The sequence below is a fragment of the Chelmon rostratus genome, chromosome 7 (genome assembly GCF_017976325.1).
Source record: "Chelmon rostratus isolate fCheRos1 chromosome 7, fCheRos1.pri, whole genome shotgun sequence".
Lineage (NCBI taxonomy): Eukaryota > Metazoa > Chordata > Actinopteri > Chaetodontiformes > Chaetodontidae > Chelmon > Chelmon rostratus.
Window position 1 is genome coordinate 19699773 of NC_055664.1, and position 22607 is coordinate 19722379.

The following is a 22607-nucleotide window of genomic DNA, read 5'->3' on the forward strand; positions in this document are numbered from 1 at the left end:
TAATCCAAACTGTCAGATGGTAGCTAATGTCATTACAGAGGACACGGCACAGTCAGAGCAGCCCTCCGATCCCACCCCGTTATGTCCGCGATCTAATCTGTCAGAACTAGTCAGAGGAGACGCCCCCCTCCGTCGCCCCAAAGCTCAATCTACTCACTGCCTGCAGACACAACTGCTGCTAATTCGAAGACTCCCCAGACTCCGAACTTCACTCAACTTTTGTTTGACAGCCTTGGCAGAGTTACAGGGCAGGTTTGATATCCATCTGCCTTAACTCTCTCTGTCATGTAGGTGAAGTCAGAGGCCTTCGTGCTATTAATAAACCGAGTGAACATTAGCTTGCACGGAAAGTAATTGTGCTCTTAGAGGAGGAAACAAGGGCCTTTTTTTTAACAACTTGAAGAATAGATAATATTTTAACGACGAGTCTCACCTGGTGTGCTCGTCCTCTTTGTCCGCCTTTCTGTGATTTCTGCCTTTGTTGGCAGGAAGAGGCAGCGACAGAACATCCACCCAGGTGAGAGGAGCTGACTTGGACGAGGACCCAGTGGACTTCTGCTTCACCAGTTTGTCTGTAAAGACAAAGCATGTCCCATAGCATACGAGGTGAAATCACTGTTTTTATTATCTCCACCCTGACCCTGAGGTCAACACCGCTGGATGTGTTAAAAGATAAATATGCTCAACTAAATTCAGGCTTCTCAATCATTTCTTCTTCTTCCTCTGTGACTGCCTGAAGGACGTTTCTTCCTGTTGGCCATTTTTTTCATCTTCAAGAGCATCTTAAGGTTCCCCAGTGTTCCTGCATGCGAAACCGAATGAGCACTTGGCCTCTGCGTTCTTTTTCTTTGTTACTGTTTCCATTCACATTTTAAGGCAAGGTTATTAGTACAGCACCATCCCACACAAAGGCAATAGAAAATGGTGCATGTGAGAAAAACAGTAGATAAAACAGCAGATAAAACAAACGGTAAGCAAAAATTTGTGTTTTCATCAACTAAAGCCATGCAAATATTTTCAATAGCATCTAAACAATTATATAATTAAAGAAGCACCACCACCTCTTGTGTTACTGTCACATTACAGCATTTCATTTTGTTATCTTGACTAATTAATTTCTATCATATACGTCCATATATACACTACACGCAGCAATATGTTTTCTTTCTGTTGGCATGCTGTATGTGCTTTACTTATTTATATTTGAATATTTCTAGAGTGGATGCAAATCTTCATTATTAATATGCCACCATACCCAACTGCATTATTTAGATGTTTCTGCAGTTTTCTGGCATTTCCTATAGTGAAAATTAATTTAGCATTTTTCAGTTCTGGTGTTTGGTGTCAAGTGTTCCCTGTATTCGCATTAATAATTTGAAAAATGATAAAAAAAATGCACAGGTGGGTGGAAGCATACATTGTGTATATATTCATGAGCATCAAGCCATCAAGACTTGTTTATTCTTTGAGTAGCAAAGGTATTAAAGCTGTATCAGCATGTCATTGTAATCATTGCACAAGGTATACTAAACGGCAGGTAACCATGGCAATAATACTGGAGCTTCATGCTACATTACACGGTAACGTTCTGGCTTGAACTGACTCAATTTGAATTTTGGATTTAAAAAAAAGTAAACAGCTCCTTATTTTCCTTTGTGAAGTTATAAAAGAAATACAATTACACACTCACACTGTGTCAGATCAGGTGAGATGTGATCACATTTCTCCCCTGTTTCATGAAATCAAAGTGAATTACAGAGGCAGAAAACCCTCACCGTTGCTTTTCTTGGTGTACTGGAGCTTGGCGTATTCAGACCCGGACTGACCAGACTGGATGGTCCACTGGTCCAGGTCCTGCTCCAGTCCCACAAGGCCGCTGTTTGACAGTATGGGGTTGCTGCTGTACGGGTCTGGCCCCTGGTTGTAGGACGTACTGGAGTAGGTGTCGTAGTAGGCCAGCAGGTCGTCCTCAGCTGCTGTGTTGATGGTGCTGTAGATGGGACTGTCGTTGGACGCCGTGCTGCGTTTCTCCGACTGGTTCGGATAGTTGATGATACCAACTGCTGAACAGCCAGTGACAATGTTACGTTAACAATCAACAGTCAATTCACCAAACATCCAAAGTGCGAGAGCTCTTACTGTTGTAATATCTGTCTGAGTCCAGTTTGCCAGAGCAGCAGTTGACAGAGTCTTTGCTGGTATGAGTGAGGTTTGGAGTGGGCCAGGAGTCGGCTAGCCAGGGGTAGTTGCCCATGTTTGATCCTAACAAGCCGGGCCTGGAAAGAGAGGTGAGATTATACCAATATTACACTTTTTTTTTTTTTTGTGTAAAATAAACAGTTGAACTGAATCAAATCATAATCTTCAGTTTACCCTCCATTGATGATTCCAGATCCTTCACTGTGAGCGAAGCCAACTGGAAGAGGTAGAAGAAGAAGCTCTTGGTTATTAATCTTGTTTGACAGCAGAAAAGATTTGGTCTCAAGAGTGTTTTCAAAAGACTCACTGGAAGATAAATGCACTTTGAGCTAAATTATGCCCCAAACCATCCGTCTCACACAGGGTTTGAGAGATGAGGATGTGTTGACCTACACACACCGACCAGCCACAACATTAACACCACTGACAGGTGAATAACATTGATTATACCCTGGTCTGGGTGAATACTTACTTATCTTGTGACAATGCAAAGTTCTGCTGAGAAACCTTGGGCCCTTGCATTCATGTGGATGTTACTTTGACACGTACCACCCACCCAAACACAGCTGCAGACCAAGCGCACCCCCTCACGGCAACAGCATTCCCTGATGGCAATGACCCCCCGACCCCCACCATGCCTCCACAGGTCAGAGCAGCCTTGGTTGCATCGGGCTGTTGTGGCTGATCAGTGTATACTACCAAGATGTCATTTGACGAATCCTTGAACCTGTGTCTCCTACTGCCGTAGCTGCAGTCTATGGTACCTAAATTAACAAGACGATCATATAATCAAGGCTAAAACGTGACACATTAAGATCCTCAGTCATCAGTATGGCAGTCATGTTAAATATTTATGGCCAAATCAAATGTGTTTCTTCGAGCTTTGGGCTCCGTTGAGTATTTATGAACATGGACAAATATCTCCCAAGTCGGTAAACAACTGATGTGCTCATGTGCCAAAGGGCATGTTCTCAGATAAACAGCATGTAGTGGTTACTGTTTACATACAGTATGCTTCAGTGTTTTCCTTTATCACTGCCTCCAAAGCTTCCCGGTGGGGATAAATACATTTTAATTAACTGAATATGCAGTGGAAGTGCATGCCTCGCTTGGCGAAATAAAAACTAAAATTGAAAACATTCATCACTGCCGGAGACATCCCCAGCGGTCTATTAAGAACTTTGTCACTGTCACTTATTGAAAACAAAATCTGATGATTTGCTGTACAACAGCTGAAGCCTTTTTTCTCTCTCTCTCTGTCTCTAACTTGTCCTTTTGATGAGTACGACGTGTAGATGTAATGTGACAAAGTGCATCTCAAGGTGTCTGAAAGTCACGTCATAGTAACTTTTCTGCCTGACGTCAAAAATCTAAAGGTGCTGAAAACCTCTGAAATTCACCTTCCTAATATGACACACATGATGTTTTCCAGTTGCTGCTTTGAACCACCACTAGCAAAGACGGCCAAGTCAAAGCTCCTTCCACTAACCTGCTGGCGTGTATGCGAAGGATGTGGTATAATGGCCCAGCTGCTTCCTCCTGCGGTGTCGACAGTACAGCCAGCCACTGAAGCCCATCAGCACCAACCATGCCGCTACGCCCAGCCCTGCGATGAAGGCCGGCTGCCGGACCACGCTCGTGATCTGCTCTGATATGCTGAGGTTGCCGCCTTTCTTCGCGGGCGTTGCAGTCTTGTCTTTTGGGAGAGCTGAAGGAGAGAGGGAAAGTGGAGAGCTGCTGGCATCTTCATGGTGAAAAAAAATTATACCATCCTGTATCTTTTAAACTACATCTGACATTTTGGGAAATAAGCTTGTTCGCTCTCCTGCAGAGAGCCACATGAGAAAATTGATACTACTCTCAGGAATGCCAGCAGACTGTTAGCTTAGCTTAGCATAAAGCCTGGAAACAGCTAGCCGGGCTCTGTCCAAAGATAACAACAGCTCTCAAGCTCACTAATTAACATGTTGTTTGTTGGATCTGTACAAAAGATGTTGGAGGGATGATTGTCATCATCAGTCATTTCCCATAATCAACAGAATCAACAGACTCGGGACCTGCCACAAGTCTCTTAAAGGGGCGGGTCGGTGGCGACACCCATGTGGCACACATACAGGAAATGACTCTTCAGTGGGGCGTTCCTTAACCGTCTCTGTCCGGACAAGAAGTGAGGTGTACAAATGGTTTTACAGTTTGACTTTTGTATAGATAAAACAAACAAGATATGAGACGTAATGTGTTAATAACTGCGCTTCTGACATGCTAGTAGATGAATTTTGTTGCCTTTGGTCAGAGTCAGGCAGGCTGTTTCCAGCTGCTTCCAGGTTTATGCTAAGCTACGCTAACCAGCTGCTGGCTGCAGATTCAGCCAGAAAAAACAACAAATGCAAACTCACCTCTGCTGTCTGGATAACAGATTATGTGGCTGACAAGAGGTTTTACTTTCACGTGACAAAAGCAGAGACATGAGGCAAACCTCTGCCAACCAGTTGCCAGCTGTTATTCATTATCACAGCCAAGTAGCCTAACTACGAATCTATGCATGTGAAACACAGCTTTGATAAGCTTCACTGTGAATTTCTTCACTTTGCCACACTTCTTACATTTTCACACCTAAAAACATAAGTGTGGACGATGCCTCTATTGTAAAGTCATCCACGCAACACAATCAGCATGTCACATATAGATTTCACCTGCGATAAACCAGCTGAGAGTGCGTCTCTATCTGTAGTAGCTGTAACAGTTTGAGTGACTCACTGAGAAGCAGGCTGACAGGCGGGCTTTGAGCGCCCACACCCAGGCTGGTGACGGCAGCCACCGCGACGGTGTAGCGGACGCCAGGCAGCAAGCCTGTCAGCAGGATGGACAGAACCGCTCCATCCACCGTTCGGTTTATCTGGTCCTCCTGTCCCGTGCTGCTGCCCAGACACCAGACCTGATCCACACCAGACACGTGTTAATGTTGCATCTTTAAAAGATCTAAGCCCATAAAGAGACGAATTTATGCCGCACGCCCTGGGACAAGACGTGGCCTGTTATTATCAAAAGACAGACTCATTTTTTGCCGTTGAAGCTTTATCTGGTAGCACACTGTGGAGAATGACGGCAAAGATACAGCAGAGATAAAAGAGAAAGGGATGTCAGTGCGCTGACAGCTAAAAGCCAGAGTTAAAGATCCTGCTGTTGCAAATGCGCACGTCTGCACATCAGCAGCGGAAGACATATCCAGATCTCTTACGTAAAAGTGGCAACACCACAGCGCTAAAAGGCTTTACTGCAAGTAAAAGTCCTTCCTTTTAATTCTTTAAAGCGAGCAATAAGTAAATCAAGATTGATCGTCTGTCAGTTAATTATTCATAAGATGTCAAACATAGTGACAAACATTCATAAGAAGTTTATAGAGCTCAAAGTGATATTTTCAGACTTCTTGTGGTTTTAAAGCTGTAAATAATCAGTAAATCTTCACATTACTTGATAAATAAAACATTAAATTAGAGCTGCCTGGAATTATTCATAAATGAATCAAATCTATTGACATAAAGTTGATTAAAAAAGATAAGATAAGATATTTTGGCTACTATTGTTAATTGACCATCACAGCATCTTCAGTGAAGTGACTCAGTGATTTTTGTTCAACAGAAATAACCTCAAAAGTGTGCTAACGGTAGCCACCACAAGCTACATTAAGTTTCAAAATAAAAGCACCTATGCAGAATGCTAGTAATACAGTTAGTGTTAAAGCTGGTCGACATGGAGTTAATGTCAAGTGTTCTATTCGCTGATGGTACTTTAATCTACAACAATGCATCATATTCAATAAAATGAGCATGCTGTTTGTTTTGTAGCTGAAATCTTCATCTGCAACTAGTAGCATATTTCACTTCAGTACATTAGTACACTTTAATTAATGTCTTAACAATGAGGTTTTTGTGATGAAAATGTAGGCTGTAATTCAGTACAACTGATTCAACATTCGCTTTTCAACATTTAAGCCATTGGAGGCTTGTACAAAACACTGTGTGCAGTTTTCAGCTAATTGGATGTTTAAGGGGATTAAGTGTGATCCTTGCCTTCAGCTGATGAGCCTCCACATACAAAAGGATCTGGTATTTCATGATCAGACGTGTGGTTTTCTCATAACTTTCTACATGCACACGCAGATGGGAGGAATAAATCAAAACAATAGAACTGTGTGTTCCTTTTCAGGTCTTTTTTTCCCTTCTTCCCTTGGAATAGCAGCCTGATGATTAGTAATCAGCGTTGTGCTCATGCTCAGAGACAGATAATCAGAACTCAGTGTTTTTTCACAGAACAAACAGATGACGGGGACAGTCAGCGTTCACAATCTGATGACAAAATCGAGTCCCTCTCGGTGGCAGCAGCTCATGTACTGGCAGCAGATATGAGGCAATGAATAATTGCTAATTGTTAATTAAAATCTGTGTTTTTCATAAGTATCTTACCAGCAAATTTGGACAATGCTGTGTAATGACTGCATTAAACATATGAACGTCATGGATCACAGGAACAGCTTGTTCTGGCGAGCGAGAGAGCGAGCAGTTGATTGGCTGAAGAGAAATGTAGGTATCCAAAAACAGGTGCTTTTTGGATCCAAGGACATGAAAAAAGAGAGAGTTCGGCTAATTCTGTCCACACCCACACGTGACAATTATCCTGTGCTACTCTGATTGCCTGGCAGACGACAACAACACTCATATATCTGCATGCTGCCTCTTGTTTTTACGTGCCCTGATGAAGACTATGAGTTGGTGCTGCAAAGCATTGTGCACGTCACTAATTGACGGTCTTGAAAGCAGAAATAAACACGAGAGAACGAGATCGACAGTCAGGTGTTGTCTCGCGAGCCGGGTGTAGTCATACGCTGATAGCTGCTGTCTCACCTTGTATTCCCGAATGATGCCAGTCTGAATATTGTGAGGTGGAGGCTCCCAAGACACACTGATGCTGGAGCTGTTGGTGAGCTGGACCACTGACACAGCCTGTGGAGGTGCACTTAAGACTGGAGACAGAGATAAGAAGGAAAATTATATTTATGATTATTAACTTGTTTATTATTAACAGTGTTAGGATTAAGCTCTATTTTACAGGTAATTTCTGGATAATTTCCTAATTAAGCTGAATATGTTTCCTTGAAACTTGATACCATCTGTCTGGAAAATAGGAGATAATAGAAAGAATTAAATACTCTTTATTTATTTGTTATTGGAAATGTTATTCTCTTTCTATGCCTCATTTTTGCACGTCTAGCTGACCTGCTATGTGCACCTGCAAATCAATTAATTTAAAGTGCATCTAATTGAACACCGTCTCTGCATTAGTCCCCAAATTACATCATTATTTCAAGGAAACTCTTTGGAAACTAATTACCACTTTCATTTCCTTTATTGTATATTATTTTTGGTCAATCTTTGTTAACTCTACTAGAAATTATTTGATTATTTCCTCTTCGTTTCTCATGCATTGTTAAATAATTTTTAGCCAGTTAGCTTAGCATACAGAAACAGGGGGAAACGGCAAACCAGCTGGTGACTGTAGCTTCATATTTAGCAGAAAGACTGAAGGTATTCCTTTAAGCACGGTGATATCAGCTGTTTACTTGATAGCTACAGTCCTATGCTACAGTTACTGATCAGCATTTCTTACCCTCCTCAGGCGTACGCAGCAGAACCATGAGGCTGTCGTGTCCCTGTAACTCATTGAAGTAAGGCCGAATCTTGACCTCATACTCTGTGCTGCTGTGCAGATCTACTAAGATGATGCTGTGGTCAGCCGTGGCCTCCACATCCTGGACCAGCCAGGAGCTGCCGATAGTCCGGTAAAATACACGATAACCCTGAATGTAGCGAGACTGAAGGGCGACCTGAAAAAGTTGGGAAGAGAAAGAAAATACGTCGGCGCGTCATTTACATGAGTAATGAAAAGCAGGAGCAGCTGTGTTTGAGCTCCACGTTAATCTGTTTGTGTCACATAACGTTTCCAGTTTCTGAAGCTAATGTTCAGGGATCAGCGTGTCCTCCGCGCACCGCCGCACCGACTTTGAAAAGCAGACTTTCTGATCAGCCAAGTGCTTGACTCACAGTCCAAGAAATCCTGGCGCTGGTTGGAGACAGGACCGCAGGCTTCTGCAGGTAGACAGACACCTCTCCTAACTCCCTCTGCACCTGTCTGTGGTCCACACCCTGTTCTGTGGGACTCCCATCTGAAACAACAAAGACCTGCATTCAGCCCAGGCCGAGAAACACAGCTGAACAGCAGCTATTCGGCTTTAAAAAGAAAAAAAAAAGAAAAGCTTTTTGATGAAATTCAGCATTGCTCAGGGCTGAAGAGCATCACACTGAGAAAGTGATTAGTTTTGAGACCGCATATGAAAAGCAACTTCTTCCAAAGCATGTGGCACATTATCTCGGCAGCCAGCCTTACATTCAGTGTGTCCAATTTCTTGTTTTAAATGTATAAAGTGAGATCAAGATGTGAGAGTAGAAGGCGAAGAAGAGGAAGTTTTTCTTGCTTATGTAACTCACCCTGCGTCCTGACAGGCTCTGAGATCGGGCTGGGGTCGCTGAGGCCGTAAGAGTTGACCGCTCGGACTATAAAGAGATAAACGGTGTTGGGGAAGAGCCCGATGACCGTGTGCCTCTCGTGCCTCACGTGGTCCGCCACTGTTTGCCAGGTGCTGCCCACTGATTGGCTGAGAGGGAAAAAAAAGGGATATTTTGTCGTAAGAGAACATTTCACATCTCAAAATATTGATCCATTTCTTACGAACATAGTTTAACTGCGCCAGCATCCTGGGATAAAACAAGAAGCTAAAGCCTCAGAAAATGATGCTGTAGCTTCATATTAAACAGAGTAAGCAAACAAAAAAACTGTTGAAAAATGTCTTTAAATAACGAGGAGAGAGCTAGAAATGCAAAGCAATTTACATACAATCATCTGGTGACGTAGCCGTGACTCTCAAACCCCAACAACTGAACGAACGAATGAATAAATCAGCTGCTTCGTGAATCTGTCAGATTCTGTGCATCTAAAAACACGTCTTTGCATTCAGCCTGCGGACGGAGCAATGACAAGTTTTATTCCTGCTTTTTATTGCGGCAGGTTATAACGGCGGCTTCTGAATGGGTCCGGCGAGGATACAGCAGCCCGACGCTGTGCAGGGACGGGGACTATCAAACAGCGTGAGCGCAATTTAACATTTTCCTCAACTCCGTGGAGGGGAGAATGGAAGGTAATTACAACAAACAGGCCACGGCGTTTTCCTATCATCCGCGCTTCCTCCTCTGCAACCTTTCCCACCGAATGTGCACCAGAGAAACAGTTCTGACATTTAAATAGAGTCATTCAGCCTCTTTTTAAAACGCCGCATCTATAAATGGGTTTGCAGCGGAAGCTACAGCTGCTTCTGCAAAAGTCCATCAAGATTTCCTCTTTTTTAAATCAGAAATGTAAGCCTCGCTATATGCTGTACACAAGAGGGGATGCGATAACGGACAGCTATTGCCTGAAAACAAACGTTTCCGAATGATGTCTTGATGGCGCAGTGTGCACCAGTGAGTGGATCTTCATCAGCAGCTCTGCGTGCAGGCCTGCCACGCCGAGCTCTCCTCTACACGCACAGCTAACTGGACTTTTGTGTGTGTTTGTGTCTGCACCCTCCCTTTAATGAGTGAACTCTGCAACCGGGCTCACATCCCCTCCTCCTGTTGCCCCAGGACAGGACAGAGCTGCCGAGCTGACCACCGCAGTAATTGTCTCCTCCTTCACTCACTGTCTGTCTCACTAAAGCCTCTGGTTGGTTGTTAAGAGCTGCTATGGCTCTCCTCGGGATGCCATGGCTAAATACTGATGCAGCGAGTGTCATGGTTTCACTTCTGGACGTCACTTGGCAGCGCTATCTCCCCCTCAGGCAGAGATGAGTCATTTCCAATCTCTAATGCCCGTAAATGAAGAAGACTTCATTATCTGGGAATAGTCGGAATAAGAGCAGAATAAAACGGAGACAGAGTGTGGATACGGTTGATCCTTTATAAGTTTGTGAGACCTGAATCAGGGGTGGAAAGTGCACCAAAATATTTGACTTAAGAGTTTTTGCTGAACTTAACTCAGGCACAAGTGAAATGGCCTCATAAATAAATAATGTACATAATTAATAATAGTGATAATTCATGTTCTTTTCAATGTGTGTTCTCTAACAGCTACCGAGACCAGTCAAACAAATACTGAGGCTAAATGGAGCCTTTACTACTGATCTTAAAGGCGCATTCCACCAATTTCTCATTATGTTTCAGTGAACTAAATAGCCACCAGCTGCCAGCCTGGACGAACTTTTCCAAGTTACTTTTGGAAATTGTTCTAAAATCTTACTGCTGTGTAACTTACATTCACAGTCTTGCTTCATCTTGCATCACTAACCTTTTGACCCCACATGTGCTTGTTCATGACCCGAGGTCCTCTTTGGCTTTCTAACAGCTTTCTGAAAACCGGCATTTATACTTTTAAAATATATCTTTATTTCCATCATTTTGCATCTTATCTTGTCTTATTATCGTGTTATCTGATGTTTTTACTTCCTCATGATTCTGCAGCATTTTTGGTTTTAATGCCATTGCTTTCACTTGTGTAGCACCTTGTTAGGAGAGGTACAGCATAAATATAGATCATTACTGTTACCATTATTCATCCCAACTGTAAATAAGATGATAAACAATCAGCGAATGACCTGCACTCCAACACATTTGCATTTTTGCAATTACTGCATAAAAATTACTCGTTATTATCATATTAGAGTGTTTTGAATCGTAAGGTCGAGAGACGCATTTCCATTTCCACCTGATGGAAGATGAAGTTGTTCTCAGTCTGTCGCTGACATTATAGAGCTAGTGCACTGCTATGACCACGCTACCACATCTGAGAAATGTCAGCCTTTAATGAAACGCAAAGAAAAGTTTCTAGTGCTGGTAAGAATAAAATGCCGTATGACCTAAAGTGTAAAAACAGATCTTCAATCCCCAGTTTTATTTATTTTCCTAAATCGTTTTTTTTGTGTGTGGGAATATCAAACTGCTCTTGGTTTATTCATTTTAAGAACAGCTTTCATCTGTTTTTAGAATAATAATAGTAATATTAATCTATATTTAAGTAGCACAGTGTTACAAAGTGATTCAAAAAAAGATTAAGTACAGTAAAACAATAAAAAATACAATTAAATTCACCCATATTTCCCTGTGTTTGCCCTAAACCTCTGTATCACATCAGTCTCTCCTTGTTTGTGTGTGTGTGTGTGTGTGTGTGTGTGTGTGTGTGTGTGTGTGTGTGTGTGTGGTTCTGGACTGGGCGGTCCCCTGCAATCTTGGTTCACCTACACCTGCTCCCAGCACCAATCAGCCATCACAGCTGCAGCCAATCCACACTCATCAGCCACAGGATAAAAACCTGGATCTCCTCCCCACTCTTTGGCAGATCCTTGTGCTCACTGTGACCTGGTAACGAGCCTCGTCACTGTGCTCGTCCCTGTGCTCATCGCTTCAGAGTTTGGCCTGGTCTGTTTGTCGAGTGACTGATCTATTTTCCTCATGTCTCTGGATCATCTCCTCATGTCTCGAATCTGCTAGCTTTGCCCAGCTCCAGTCCACCACCTGGAGAACCTGCTGACTCACCTCACCGAGCTGCCCACCATAAATCCTTTTTATTACTCAAAGTTCAGATATTTTCTCAGACCTTAAAACTTTTTGCAAATGAAATATATATTTGATATATCAAATATACTCAAATCAGAATTTCCAGCCTTGAAATACGACTCTTAGACTTTACTTCCACCACGCAAACGTGTGCCACTGCGTACCTGAAGGCCTCGATAATGTAAGAAGTGACGGCGGCGCCGCCTTCGTGAGGGTTGGACTGCCAGGTGAGGGTGACCGTGTTTTTGGTCACCTCTGTCACGACAGGCTTCTGCGGTGGGCCTGGAAGCTGGATGAATTCAGACACTCTGGATGTCGAAGAGACTCCATCTTCTGTCAGACAAAACAGGAAAAACAGTACAGAAATACAGTTTCTGATTAACATTTTGCCTGAAACCGAACTGGATTTTGTCCTATGATGGCTACAGACTGTGCTCTCATGAAGGATATTGGCAGAGTGTGTAGCTTCTCGAGCACGGAGGTGTAGCTTGAGAGTGACAGAGTGTGAAGTGTAACAGAGAGACAGAGTGTGAGTGTGAGCGGTGTGAGTACCTCTGACAGTCAACATCCCACTCCAGCTCGACTCCCCTGTGGCGCTGGATACCACGCATGTGTACATCCCCGAGTCTGTGTCCTGTTAAACAGCAGCCAACGTTTCAGACAGACGCCCCAAAAAGACGCAAAGAGAACAAACGCTGCAAGCAGTTTTTAATTTTTGAAGGATGGTTTGGATCTATTTGAATGACTGAAAGAATATAAATCCTGTTTTTACTTAATATATTCTCAACTTGTCTGACAGTAGTGGAATGTTATGCACGTTATGTTACTGTGTACTTCTACTCCACTACATTTATCTGACAGGTATAAGCACTATTTACGCTACAGATTTAGCTTTTACATATAAAACGGGATCATTCTATCCACCCAAATGTACATAAAGTAGCATAATTTACCCATAACATTAACATCAGGTTAACAAATATGAATATAACACCATACAACAATACGAGTTAGGTAAGGCTTTATGTTAGAGACCATCAATTCCAAATACTTTTCTTATAACTTCCAGTATGTAATTTAGTGCTTATTATGGAGAAAATAAGAAAATCCTTGCCCCCGTTGAACCCATCTTTTTTTTATTATTCATTTATTATTGCAAACCTTCTTTTCTATATAATGTGATGAATGCTTGCATTTAGACAAATCAGCGTTAGCACATTAAGCTGACCTGTTGTACACTGACTGAAAGACTGTTCTGCCGGCAATTATGCTTGTGTACCAAGTGAACCTGTATTTTCCCTATGATTAATACCAAATCACTTACAAACTTAAATTCATAAACATTTTCGAAAGTTGGAAAAAAGTGTTGCCCTTAAACTTGCAGAAACTGAGTTTTCTGGCCACTTGGGGGCAGCAGAAACAAAGCGCAAATAACGCTCACATATTATCGCCTCATAAAGTTAGCGTAACTTGTTAGCAAACAGTTACTTATTTACACATCAAGCATTTACGGGTTGTGTTTCTGGCCACCTAATATATATGCAAATTAAATATTTTCTCTGTTTTAGCTCTGTTTTTGGTCTCTATCCACTCCAGAAGGAAACTGCTCCACTGCTTTCACCAGCGAGTCTCTAACTTGCTGAGGGGAACTGCAGAATCGGCTGGTAATTCTCTGTGGGTTTGTTTCACATCACGCACAGATATTTGATCCATTAAAGTAAAAATATTGATTGAAGCAGCTTTATGTAAATGATCTGAATACTTCTTTGACCGCTGCCCGGTTTTCACAATCCAAAAGTGAACCACGCAAACCTAAATCATAAACTCTTTCACTCAGCAGTCGTCATCTCAGCCACTAAAAGCTCCGCTGCAAACTGTGAGGCAGCTCACCTGCGCCCGACTGTACCTGCTCTCCTGTTTACGTTATGAATTGTATATGCCAGCGCGCTTCGCTGACACGCTTGCTGTTCGCTCCGGCCCCGGCCTGGCTGAGAGCCAGTCTGCTGGAACTATCATCAGACCATATGAGATCATCCACCGCAGTGCTGACCTCTGGCTGACAGACAGCACAGCGTGTGGTGCAGGTGAACTTCTTTAGATGACTCCCAACTCCTGCTAAAATATTGATGGCGAGCAGGGGCATCAGCAGGGTAAATATTTTTAGCCCCTCACTCGTCATCTCCATTTCCCCTCTTTCTTTTTTCCCTTGTCATCCCCCCTGATGCCACACTAATGCATCTCTTCTATTCCATTGAGCACATTGGCATGGCAGATTTCCCCCGCCTCAGTGGTGCACTGGACCAAAACTTAATTCTCCAAGTTAGCTGAGCACCCCAGCCGCAAAAACAGGATGAGAGAGTAAGCACAGTCCGGGCAGGAGGTTTAATTAAAAGCCGGTTAGATGATTAATCATCTATCGCCAGTCAGTTAACGGAAACGATGCTGCTTCTGCTCCGTCCTGCGTGCACTCGCTGACCTCCAGGTGGGGTTATAGCACAAAGGGGCGACTGACTGCTCTTCCATCAAAGCAGAGCACATTAGCATTTACAAACAAGCGCCTTCATTAACATTACAATTACACACCGCATGAGCACATAATTGCGTTGGAGAGATATGCACTGCCTTAGAGAGATTGGTCTTTGAAACTCAGCTTCACCTTAATTTTACAAACGAAAACGGAATTTATAATGGGAAAGGGAGAAAAAATATGCCGCCACGTGGGCTGCGGGGAAAGCAAAAGAAGGTCAGAGATCAGACAGGAATGTTTACAGTATTCGCTGCAGTTTTTTTTGTAATTTCCATCAGTCACGCAGTCAGTTTTTCTTTCGGTTTAAGAGCCAACACCTTTCAGAACTCATCCTTTTCATGCCCTTTCCAATAAATGACACTCACGAAAGCCAAAGCAACCCCCCCAAACACACACACACACACACACCTTTATGTCTGTGATTTGCAAAGTGCCATTCTCCATCAAGGTCATTCGAGGTTTATTTCCCTGAAGTCTCTCTCCATCCTTCTCCCATGAAATCTTGACTGAGGGCCCTCCGATTACACGGCAGTGCAGCTGCGCCGTCGCCCCCCAAGATACAGTCTGATTGGCCGGGCCTTGGCGAATTATCGGCGGGACACGACCTGAAGGTCCTGCGGGTATAAGGGGAGAGGAGACAGAATATTGTGTTACAGGTTGTCATCTGTCTTCTTATTAAGAAAACAGTGGAGAGAAACACATTTGGAGGCGCACAAAAGGCTTATAGAAAATATGTTTAGAAAGTTGCCAACCAGCAGCGCAAAGGGTGAAAACACTTTAGGTGCTTAGCAGGCAGAAAATAATACGCTGCATAAAGAGCAGAAAATAGCTTAAATCTGGTGCTTACAAGCTGCCTGAGGAAGAACATTAAGCCTGAAATGCGTTGCTCATCCAGCATGGGGTCCATAACTGTGTTCTTTCTCGGTCTGTGTGAGCCTTACTGTTATGCACCTACTTAGTAATTAATATGTTTTCTCCTCATTAGCTGATAGCACAGAATAAAGAATAAGCCTCCCCCAGGTCCAAGCATGACTGTGTGGACAGAAGTCTCACCTCCCTCCACCTCCAGCAGCGCCTTGGTCAACACACTTCCTGCTACACTGATGGCCTGGCAGATGTAGAAGCCGGAGTCCTCGGGGTGGACGTCGGTGATGGTCAGTTCTCCGCTCATGGAGACAGAGTAACGGCCGGACTGGGATGGCGGTTGGCCGGGGAACAACAACATCTAAAGACACGAACGCACAGAGCAGAACAGAAAATACACATGAGGCTACATTGTGCCTATTCTTTAATTAATCAGTTAGCCTATAACTTGTCAGGAAATAGTGACAAACTGAAGATGGCGTCTTCAAATTGTTCAATCCAAAACCCCACAGATGTTCAATTTGCATTGATATAAATCAGTTAAAACAATTCTGTCTATATAATTACTTATATTTTTATCATTTAGCATGCTAGTATGCTCACTTTGTCAATGCTAATGGTAATGTTTTGCAGGTATACAATTCACAGCGTACACCATCTGAGCTTAGCATGCTAGCAGTTAGCTCATTTCTGCCTGTTGGTTATTTCATTTAGTCATTAAAGTGTTTGATGAATAAGGAATGGACATGAACGTCAGGGCAATCCATCCAGCAGCTGTAGAAACATTTCACTCAATTCAACAAATTTTAATCTCACGGTGGTGCCGGAGGAAACTCTTGCATCACCAAAGTCATCTCAGAGCCACAACCGTGTTTGCAAAATTATGCATCAATTCATCGAGGAGATATTTCAGTCCGAACTAAAGCTGTGGGCCAGCAGAGCGCCGTGGCCACTAGCACGGCTAAAACAAAAGTGGAAGAAATAGCTTATTTTGGTGTTTTTGGGATGACACCCACTGACAGACGTTTTATAGCTGTCCCATTCTGCTTTTCTGTAAGTGAAATGGATGTGAACAAGGGGGAAGGGATGCACATCAATCCATTCAGCCATCCATTTCATTCCTCTAAGAGGCTTAGACTTCAGTGGAGGGACCAAGGTTATAAGGCTACAGATAATCCCCCAAATACAGCAAAGAAGTTCTACAAACAGGCAAACCATGCCTCAACCATCCTGCAGACCGAAGCTTATTCACAAAATCTGGTGCTGAACTTCCTGTTTGGTCTGCGACAAGCTTCTAAAAGCATCAGAAGCTGCTCCTCCAAGTCAGTGATCCCAGCTGCTGTTGAGCAACAGGGTATTTATAGTTGGGTACAACGTGGAAGGAGGACAGCGTTTGTCTGCAGGTTTGCCCTGAAGAAGCAGTTTCCACACCTGGTGTACTTCCTGCCACCTCACCCTCCTTCCTTTAGTCCTTTATACTTCTTCAACCCCACCCCCCCGATCCTAGTAACTCTCTTACACTGCAGTCGCAAGCAGGAGAAACATTTCCCGCCAACGCAATACCGCAACGCCTTCCAACACTTTGTCTCTACTCATATCTCTGAGCCAAATGCAAATGTGCTGCACTCTCTCGTTCGCCTCTCGCCCATTTCGCTTTGAATAATGTGTCTTAAAGAGTGTGGGCAAGCCAAAAGAGAAAAAAAGTGTCAGAAAAAGTATGATTAAATCAGACAAAAACCTGTTCATGCTGCGGTGAGTCTTTCTCGCCTTTAGAACAAAGAAGGTGTGAAACTCTGCTCGCTGATATATGATGAAACAATACAGGATGAGCGAGGTTCAGAAAAATCCCCAAACCACACGTACAGAAGGTATCGGCTTGAGGCTTGTTATCAGAAAGCGAACGTATTCACATGTACTCATCCAGTGATTTGTAAACACTGTGCTCAATGTTGCTGCATTAGAGGAGCTCTTGTTCTCTGCTCCGGCCTCTTACCTGGCTGCCCTCTTTCTGCCAGAAGATGGCAGGTGGAGGGTTTCCGGTGGTGCCGCATTGGAATGTGATGCTCCTCCCCTGGGTGGCAATCTGGTCTCGGGGCTTCGTGGCAATCTGAGGTGATACTGGGAGAGGAAAGGAGGAGTGTGAACGTTCATTACATGCCTCATTTCTGCATGACAACATGTGAAAATCCAGCTTTCTGGATCCTCTATTTCCACTGTGCAACACCTGGTCTTTTCACCAAAAGTATTCCTTTACTTAACTGTCTGTAGAGTAATCAAGTCTTCACCCTGAAATTTAACGGTCCATACTATGGGAACTTGTGTTGAGTCCCCATAAGGAAGGCGAGTCCCCACAATGTGACCGTGCAAACAGCAACCTGAGTAATACACATCTGCACACCTGCAGAGCAGAGAGGCCACGGTGGACGGGATGAAGCATGTGCTCTGGCTGCATTCACAGAAAATACACCAATGAGGCCCCCTCCTGCAGGGTTGGGTTAGGGTTAGGGCTCCAACTACATGCTGCTTTTGAGTTTTTTAGTAACTCACAACTACAGCTGTCAGATCAATGCAGTGGTGTAAAACATTCGTTCGTTGTATCTCAAACCCGCACTTACGCACAGTTGTTGAGTGTACTTAATACTTTCCACCACTGCTTTTAACCCTGCTCTGCACTGACACAGCACTCATCAGCTCATAACGAGCAAGATTTAAGAGTCGCCTCCTTAACCTCAAGAGCTTTTTGATCCGGCACTACACACTCATCGCCCTCTCATCTTTAATGAGGCGCATCACCTCCGTGTCCTCTGAAAGAAAACAAATCATCGCAGCATACGGCAGCGCTGGTCTGATGACATTTACGGGGTTATTTTGGGAAAGGCCTCGCCAGAGCTGCCAATTTCCAGCTCGGGTCGGATCGTTGCGTTAGCCACATCATCACATCTTCTGTAGATTTACGCTGGCCACCGCCTTCTACCTCAACTCTGAATGATTGGCTCTCGCTTCCCGTCGGATGAGAAGCCTCTCAAGCCGGCATTCATCCTCTCTACAAATCTCTGCATGGCGCATATGCACACACACACACACACACACACACAAACACATATTTGGCTCAACGCAGACGAGATCTGAGTCATTTGTGTTGTGCTGTAATGTTCTCACTAAGAGCATGTTCCCAAACACAGAAGACATCTCACACTTTTTAATCAACATCATTTAATCAACAAATCTGACGTGTTATTGTCTTATGACTCGCTGTATGTGTTTAATGCTGTCGCGTCCAATTTTAGAAGTCTAGCAGCTGGTGTCAGACAGCTTCGGATGAAGAAGCTACACACTGTATAGACTGTCAGGGAGAGATGATATCTTTAATGGAGTATGGGGCCTTGGGCTTTTTTCCCAGTTGGGCAGATATTGACAAAAACAGTACCTATAGTGAGAAGGATGACTCTGCACAGATGTTGTATGCTGTTTGTTCAACACCTGCATTTGAATATCTGAGAGCACTGGTCTCTACTCTCTGATGGACCACATGGATTTGTCTGAGTCATCGTCATTGTGGATTTCAATTACTTGTGTATCAGGGATATAGATGGTGAAATACAGGCTGGTTACATTAAATGGTTGTTATTACTGGACAGTTTTTAATGGTCAAAAATATCATTAAAAACAATGAAGATGTAGGATTGGCTTGTTTGGCCTGGGTTCACCGTGAAAATAAAACATCCTGGCAGTTTTCTGGTCTTATCAGGTGTGATTTGGGTTTCATCCAGGACACAACAGAAATAAAAATGCTTTAAATCTCAGAGGTTAAAAAAGGTTAAACTATATACAAAAGGATGGAAGAAAATATAAGCAATATTAAAGCAGTACAATCAACACGGCAGAGGCTACAACAACAACTACCACTACTACTACTGTTACTAATACTAGTACTATTACTTAAAGGGGCACTCCGCTAATTTAACATCTTCTGCAGCAAGTCTGAGAAAATAATCCCGATGATGTCATAGTGATGTCATCAGGGTTATTCTAAACTTCTAATTTATTATTAGAATTTATTATTATTAAATGAAAGATGGAGGGTGTATGAAAAAATCCTGTAGAGTTGAGATTTTTTTTATTTTTACATTTATTTGTAAGGAAGAGCTATTCTAAACGTCCGGAGTACCCCTTTAATAATCTGTACTATCTCCTTATTTCAAAGTGAAGACCACCACTGAGTTGTAATTAAAAAACCTTGCAGCTGCATTTTGAACTACTGTAGCTGCAAATGAGAGAAGGATTTACATGGTATCACAGCATCCTGACACACTCTCCTCTACACAGCAGATGTGGGTTTGATAGGAGCCCTTAATCTGCTGTACATTAAGTCACAGTGTCTGAGGCTTACTTAATGCCTGACTGCAGCAACAGGCATGTTGTCAACAACTCACTTCCTAATGGGGGGAGTTATTTACACCATTAGCCATTCATTGTTGATTTAAAAACCATTAAGAATGCCATACAGAAAAGAGCACAAAATAAATTAGCATAACACAAATGCTTTTTTTTAGAGCAGAATTAGATGTAAGGTGAACTTACTGAACGGGCCAACTGGAATGATGATAGGGTTTGAAACATAATGGAGAGAGATGGAAAATTAATGAGATGGATGAAAGACTGAGCTACAAAACAAAACCAGCGATAGCATGGAAAAGAGCCAAAAAAAAAAAGAAAGAAAAAACACAAAGAGGCAGAGTGAATGGAAAACTGCTGGGCTGGATTTCATTTACACTGATAAAAGCATTAGTGGAGGAAGTCGTCTGAGACTATTTAAACGAAGACACACAGACAGAAAGAAAAAGGGCACGGAGCGAGCGGAGAGGCGAGAGGAGGGAGATAAAGAGACAGGAAGAGAGAGGGAGAGAGTCATGTCTTATTAATACTGGGACTGCTCTCTGGCAGTGAGTTAAAGCACGCATCTACCAAACATCTGTCAAATGGCGTAATCCATACGGTTTAGCATAAGCTCCTGGCAGCACTGCTGGACAGGGACTCACAAAGATACACTAATATAAAAACACAGAGCATTGGACAGGAAATGGGAATTTGCATGATACTGTTGCCATGTGACTGGATGTTACCTTATGCATGAAGATGGCTCTAGGTATGAGACATTTTTCCTGCATCCCTAAGTATGTGTGTGTGTGTGTATGTGTGCTCTAATACAATATGCATGATGTGTTCCTTACCGTGGACCTGCAACATGGCTGAGGCCTCGGTCTTGCCCACACTGTTCTCAGATGTGCAGGTATACGTCCCTTCATCCTGCTCTTTCACGCGGAACAAACGGAGGCTGTTGCCGTTGCGGATTTCAAACCTGGAAATGAGAAAAACAGAGATAATGAAAGATCTAACAGAGATGCATAGCAAGAGAAAAATGGGCGTACTAATCTAACGCTACACAAAGAAGAGAATATCTGCCAGTCGTGCGAGATAGTGTCATTTCTTCACCTGTCAATCAACCTGTTGCAGGGATTTTATTTTATTTCATTTTTTTTTTTGCAGATCAGGTGACATTATCTTGAAACGAGTGAACAACGCGCCTGTTATCTGTTTAAGGTTTTGTTACTGGATCCAGGAAAAATCTTGAAACAGTTGTACATCAATTTTCACTCAGTTTCGGAATTAGGACTTAGGAAGCATTTTTATCTCTTAACAGTAGATTAAATATGAAGTTAGGATGGACTTTGCAGAGCAGAATTATCTAAATTACCAGATACAGCCACTGTGCAGAAAGCTAATTCAGATGTCTTCCTCTATGCAAGGGGTGCAATGAATCAAATCAATGTATAATTCGTTATTTCATAGGCTCATAAACCACAGAAGTAAAAGCTAAAAGAAATGAAAGAAGACAAAGATGAAAGGCAGAATATAATATGGTTCTTTACAAACACACAAAACAACTGTTGTACAATTTTCTCTTCATCCCAATTACCTGTCTCAAAATGGACAAATAAACCCTCACTGGAGTCACCATGAGTCTGTTGTACTGCTTGTTACAAATGACCTTGTTTGATCTATGCCTACAATTCTACATATTCCCATCACTGTGAGCTCATGATAGATTTGGTAGAAAAGATCCTTATTGTACAGTAAGTGTCTTCAAACTACAGCTTTCTATACTAGACGAGGATGTTATCTGAACAATGAAATGGTCAATGTCGTTGCTATTTATCTCTATCATCCACTATTTCTTCGGTAAAATGGTGACCAACATATCTGACATATTATTATTCTTTATTATGACATTTATTATTATTATTATTCAGAGCTGGTGAGCTCTAGCTGGTTGGTAGATTTTGTAACTGTTGGATAAAGCCAGGCTAGCTGTTTTACAGTCTTTAAGCTAAGCTAAGCTCAGCTAACTGCCCCACGTTTACTGTACGAACGTGAGCACCTTCTCTTGTCTGTTTGCTATATTTGCACGAGACAGACGCAAGTTAGCTTAGCATAGAGACTGAAAACAAGGGGAAACAGCTAGCCTGGCTCCGTCCAAAGATAGCAAAAATCACAATAACAATAAATATTAGGATAAACAATATAATAAGTGACTAATAATATGTCAGCTATGTTGGTCACCATTTTAAAGAAGAAACAATGGATGATAGAGATAAATAGCAACTACATTGAACGTGTTCAACCAGCTGTTTGGGGCTCAGGAATATTCTTGAACGTGTAAATGTGATTAGGGTTTATGTTTTTAAGAATTAAGTTGAATTAAGTTTTAGGGTAATATGATGTTGGAAAATGAAAATATCATTATTTAATAGGCTTAGCTAAATATACATTATATTGAGTTTAAATGGAAAAAAAGGATGAATCTGGTCGCAGGAGGATTCTGCCAACTAATGAACCCTTTTTGGTCTCTTCTATTTATAAATTTATATTAGTCGACTGATAGACAGACATGAATTAATGAACAATTACTCCACATATGTTTTCTGGGTCACATGAGTTAATAATCCAACACACCCGTCTCTGGTAAAGCTGTATTTCTTATTCAGCCTCGTCAGAAGCTGTATGTGCACCACCAGTCTGACTCTCTGTGGGTCAGCGCTCATGTCCGTCACTCTCACCTCCCACGGGGAAGCTCCCCTTCCTCTCGCCGCCACCGGACTGTGGGGGCGGGATCTCCGTGAACCTCGCACAGGAAGTCGACAGTCTCTTCCTCCATCACCACCTGGTTCACCGGCCTCCGCACCAACACGGGACGTTCTGCAGGAGGAGGGAAGGTTTCAAACATGTCTGTCCTTAAAGCACTTTCTTACTGCATAAAT

The 22607-nt window shown here is 42.8% G+C and overlaps 1 protein-coding gene across 1 annotated transcript in view; it reads right to left on the reverse strand.

Annotated features, from left to right (window-relative positions):
• The window catches only part of LOC121608751 (roundabout homolog 2-like), a 48883-nt gene that overhangs the window by 4261 nt on the left and 22015 nt on the right, over positions 1–22607 (reverse strand). Inside the window, exons 5-21 of the mRNA XM_041940082.1 lie at positions 22407–22545; positions 20520–20647; positions 17282–17406; positions 15478–15649; positions 14833–15038; positions 12450–12531; positions 12062–12230; positions 8742–8908; positions 8298–8419; positions 7864–8080; positions 7101–7219; positions 4957–5134; positions 3689–3907; positions 2374–2416; positions 2140–2276; positions 1776–2063; positions 434–572 (exon numbers count right to left, since the gene is read on the reverse strand). Of these exons, the coding sequence (XP_041796016.1) occupies positions 434–572; positions 1776–2063; positions 2140–2276; positions 2374–2416; positions 3689–3907; positions 4957–5134; positions 7101–7219; positions 7864–8080; positions 8298–8419; positions 8742–8908; positions 12062–12230; positions 12450–12531; positions 14833–15038; positions 15478–15649; positions 17282–17406; positions 20520–20647; positions 22407–22545 (2650 nt within the window). The remainder of the gene's footprint in view (positions 1–433; positions 573–1775; positions 2064–2139; positions 2277–2373; positions 2417–3688; positions 3908–4956; positions 5135–7100; positions 7220–7863; positions 8081–8297; positions 8420–8741; positions 8909–12061; positions 12231–12449; positions 12532–14832; positions 15039–15477; positions 15650–17281; positions 17407–20519; positions 20648–22406; positions 22546–22607) is intronic.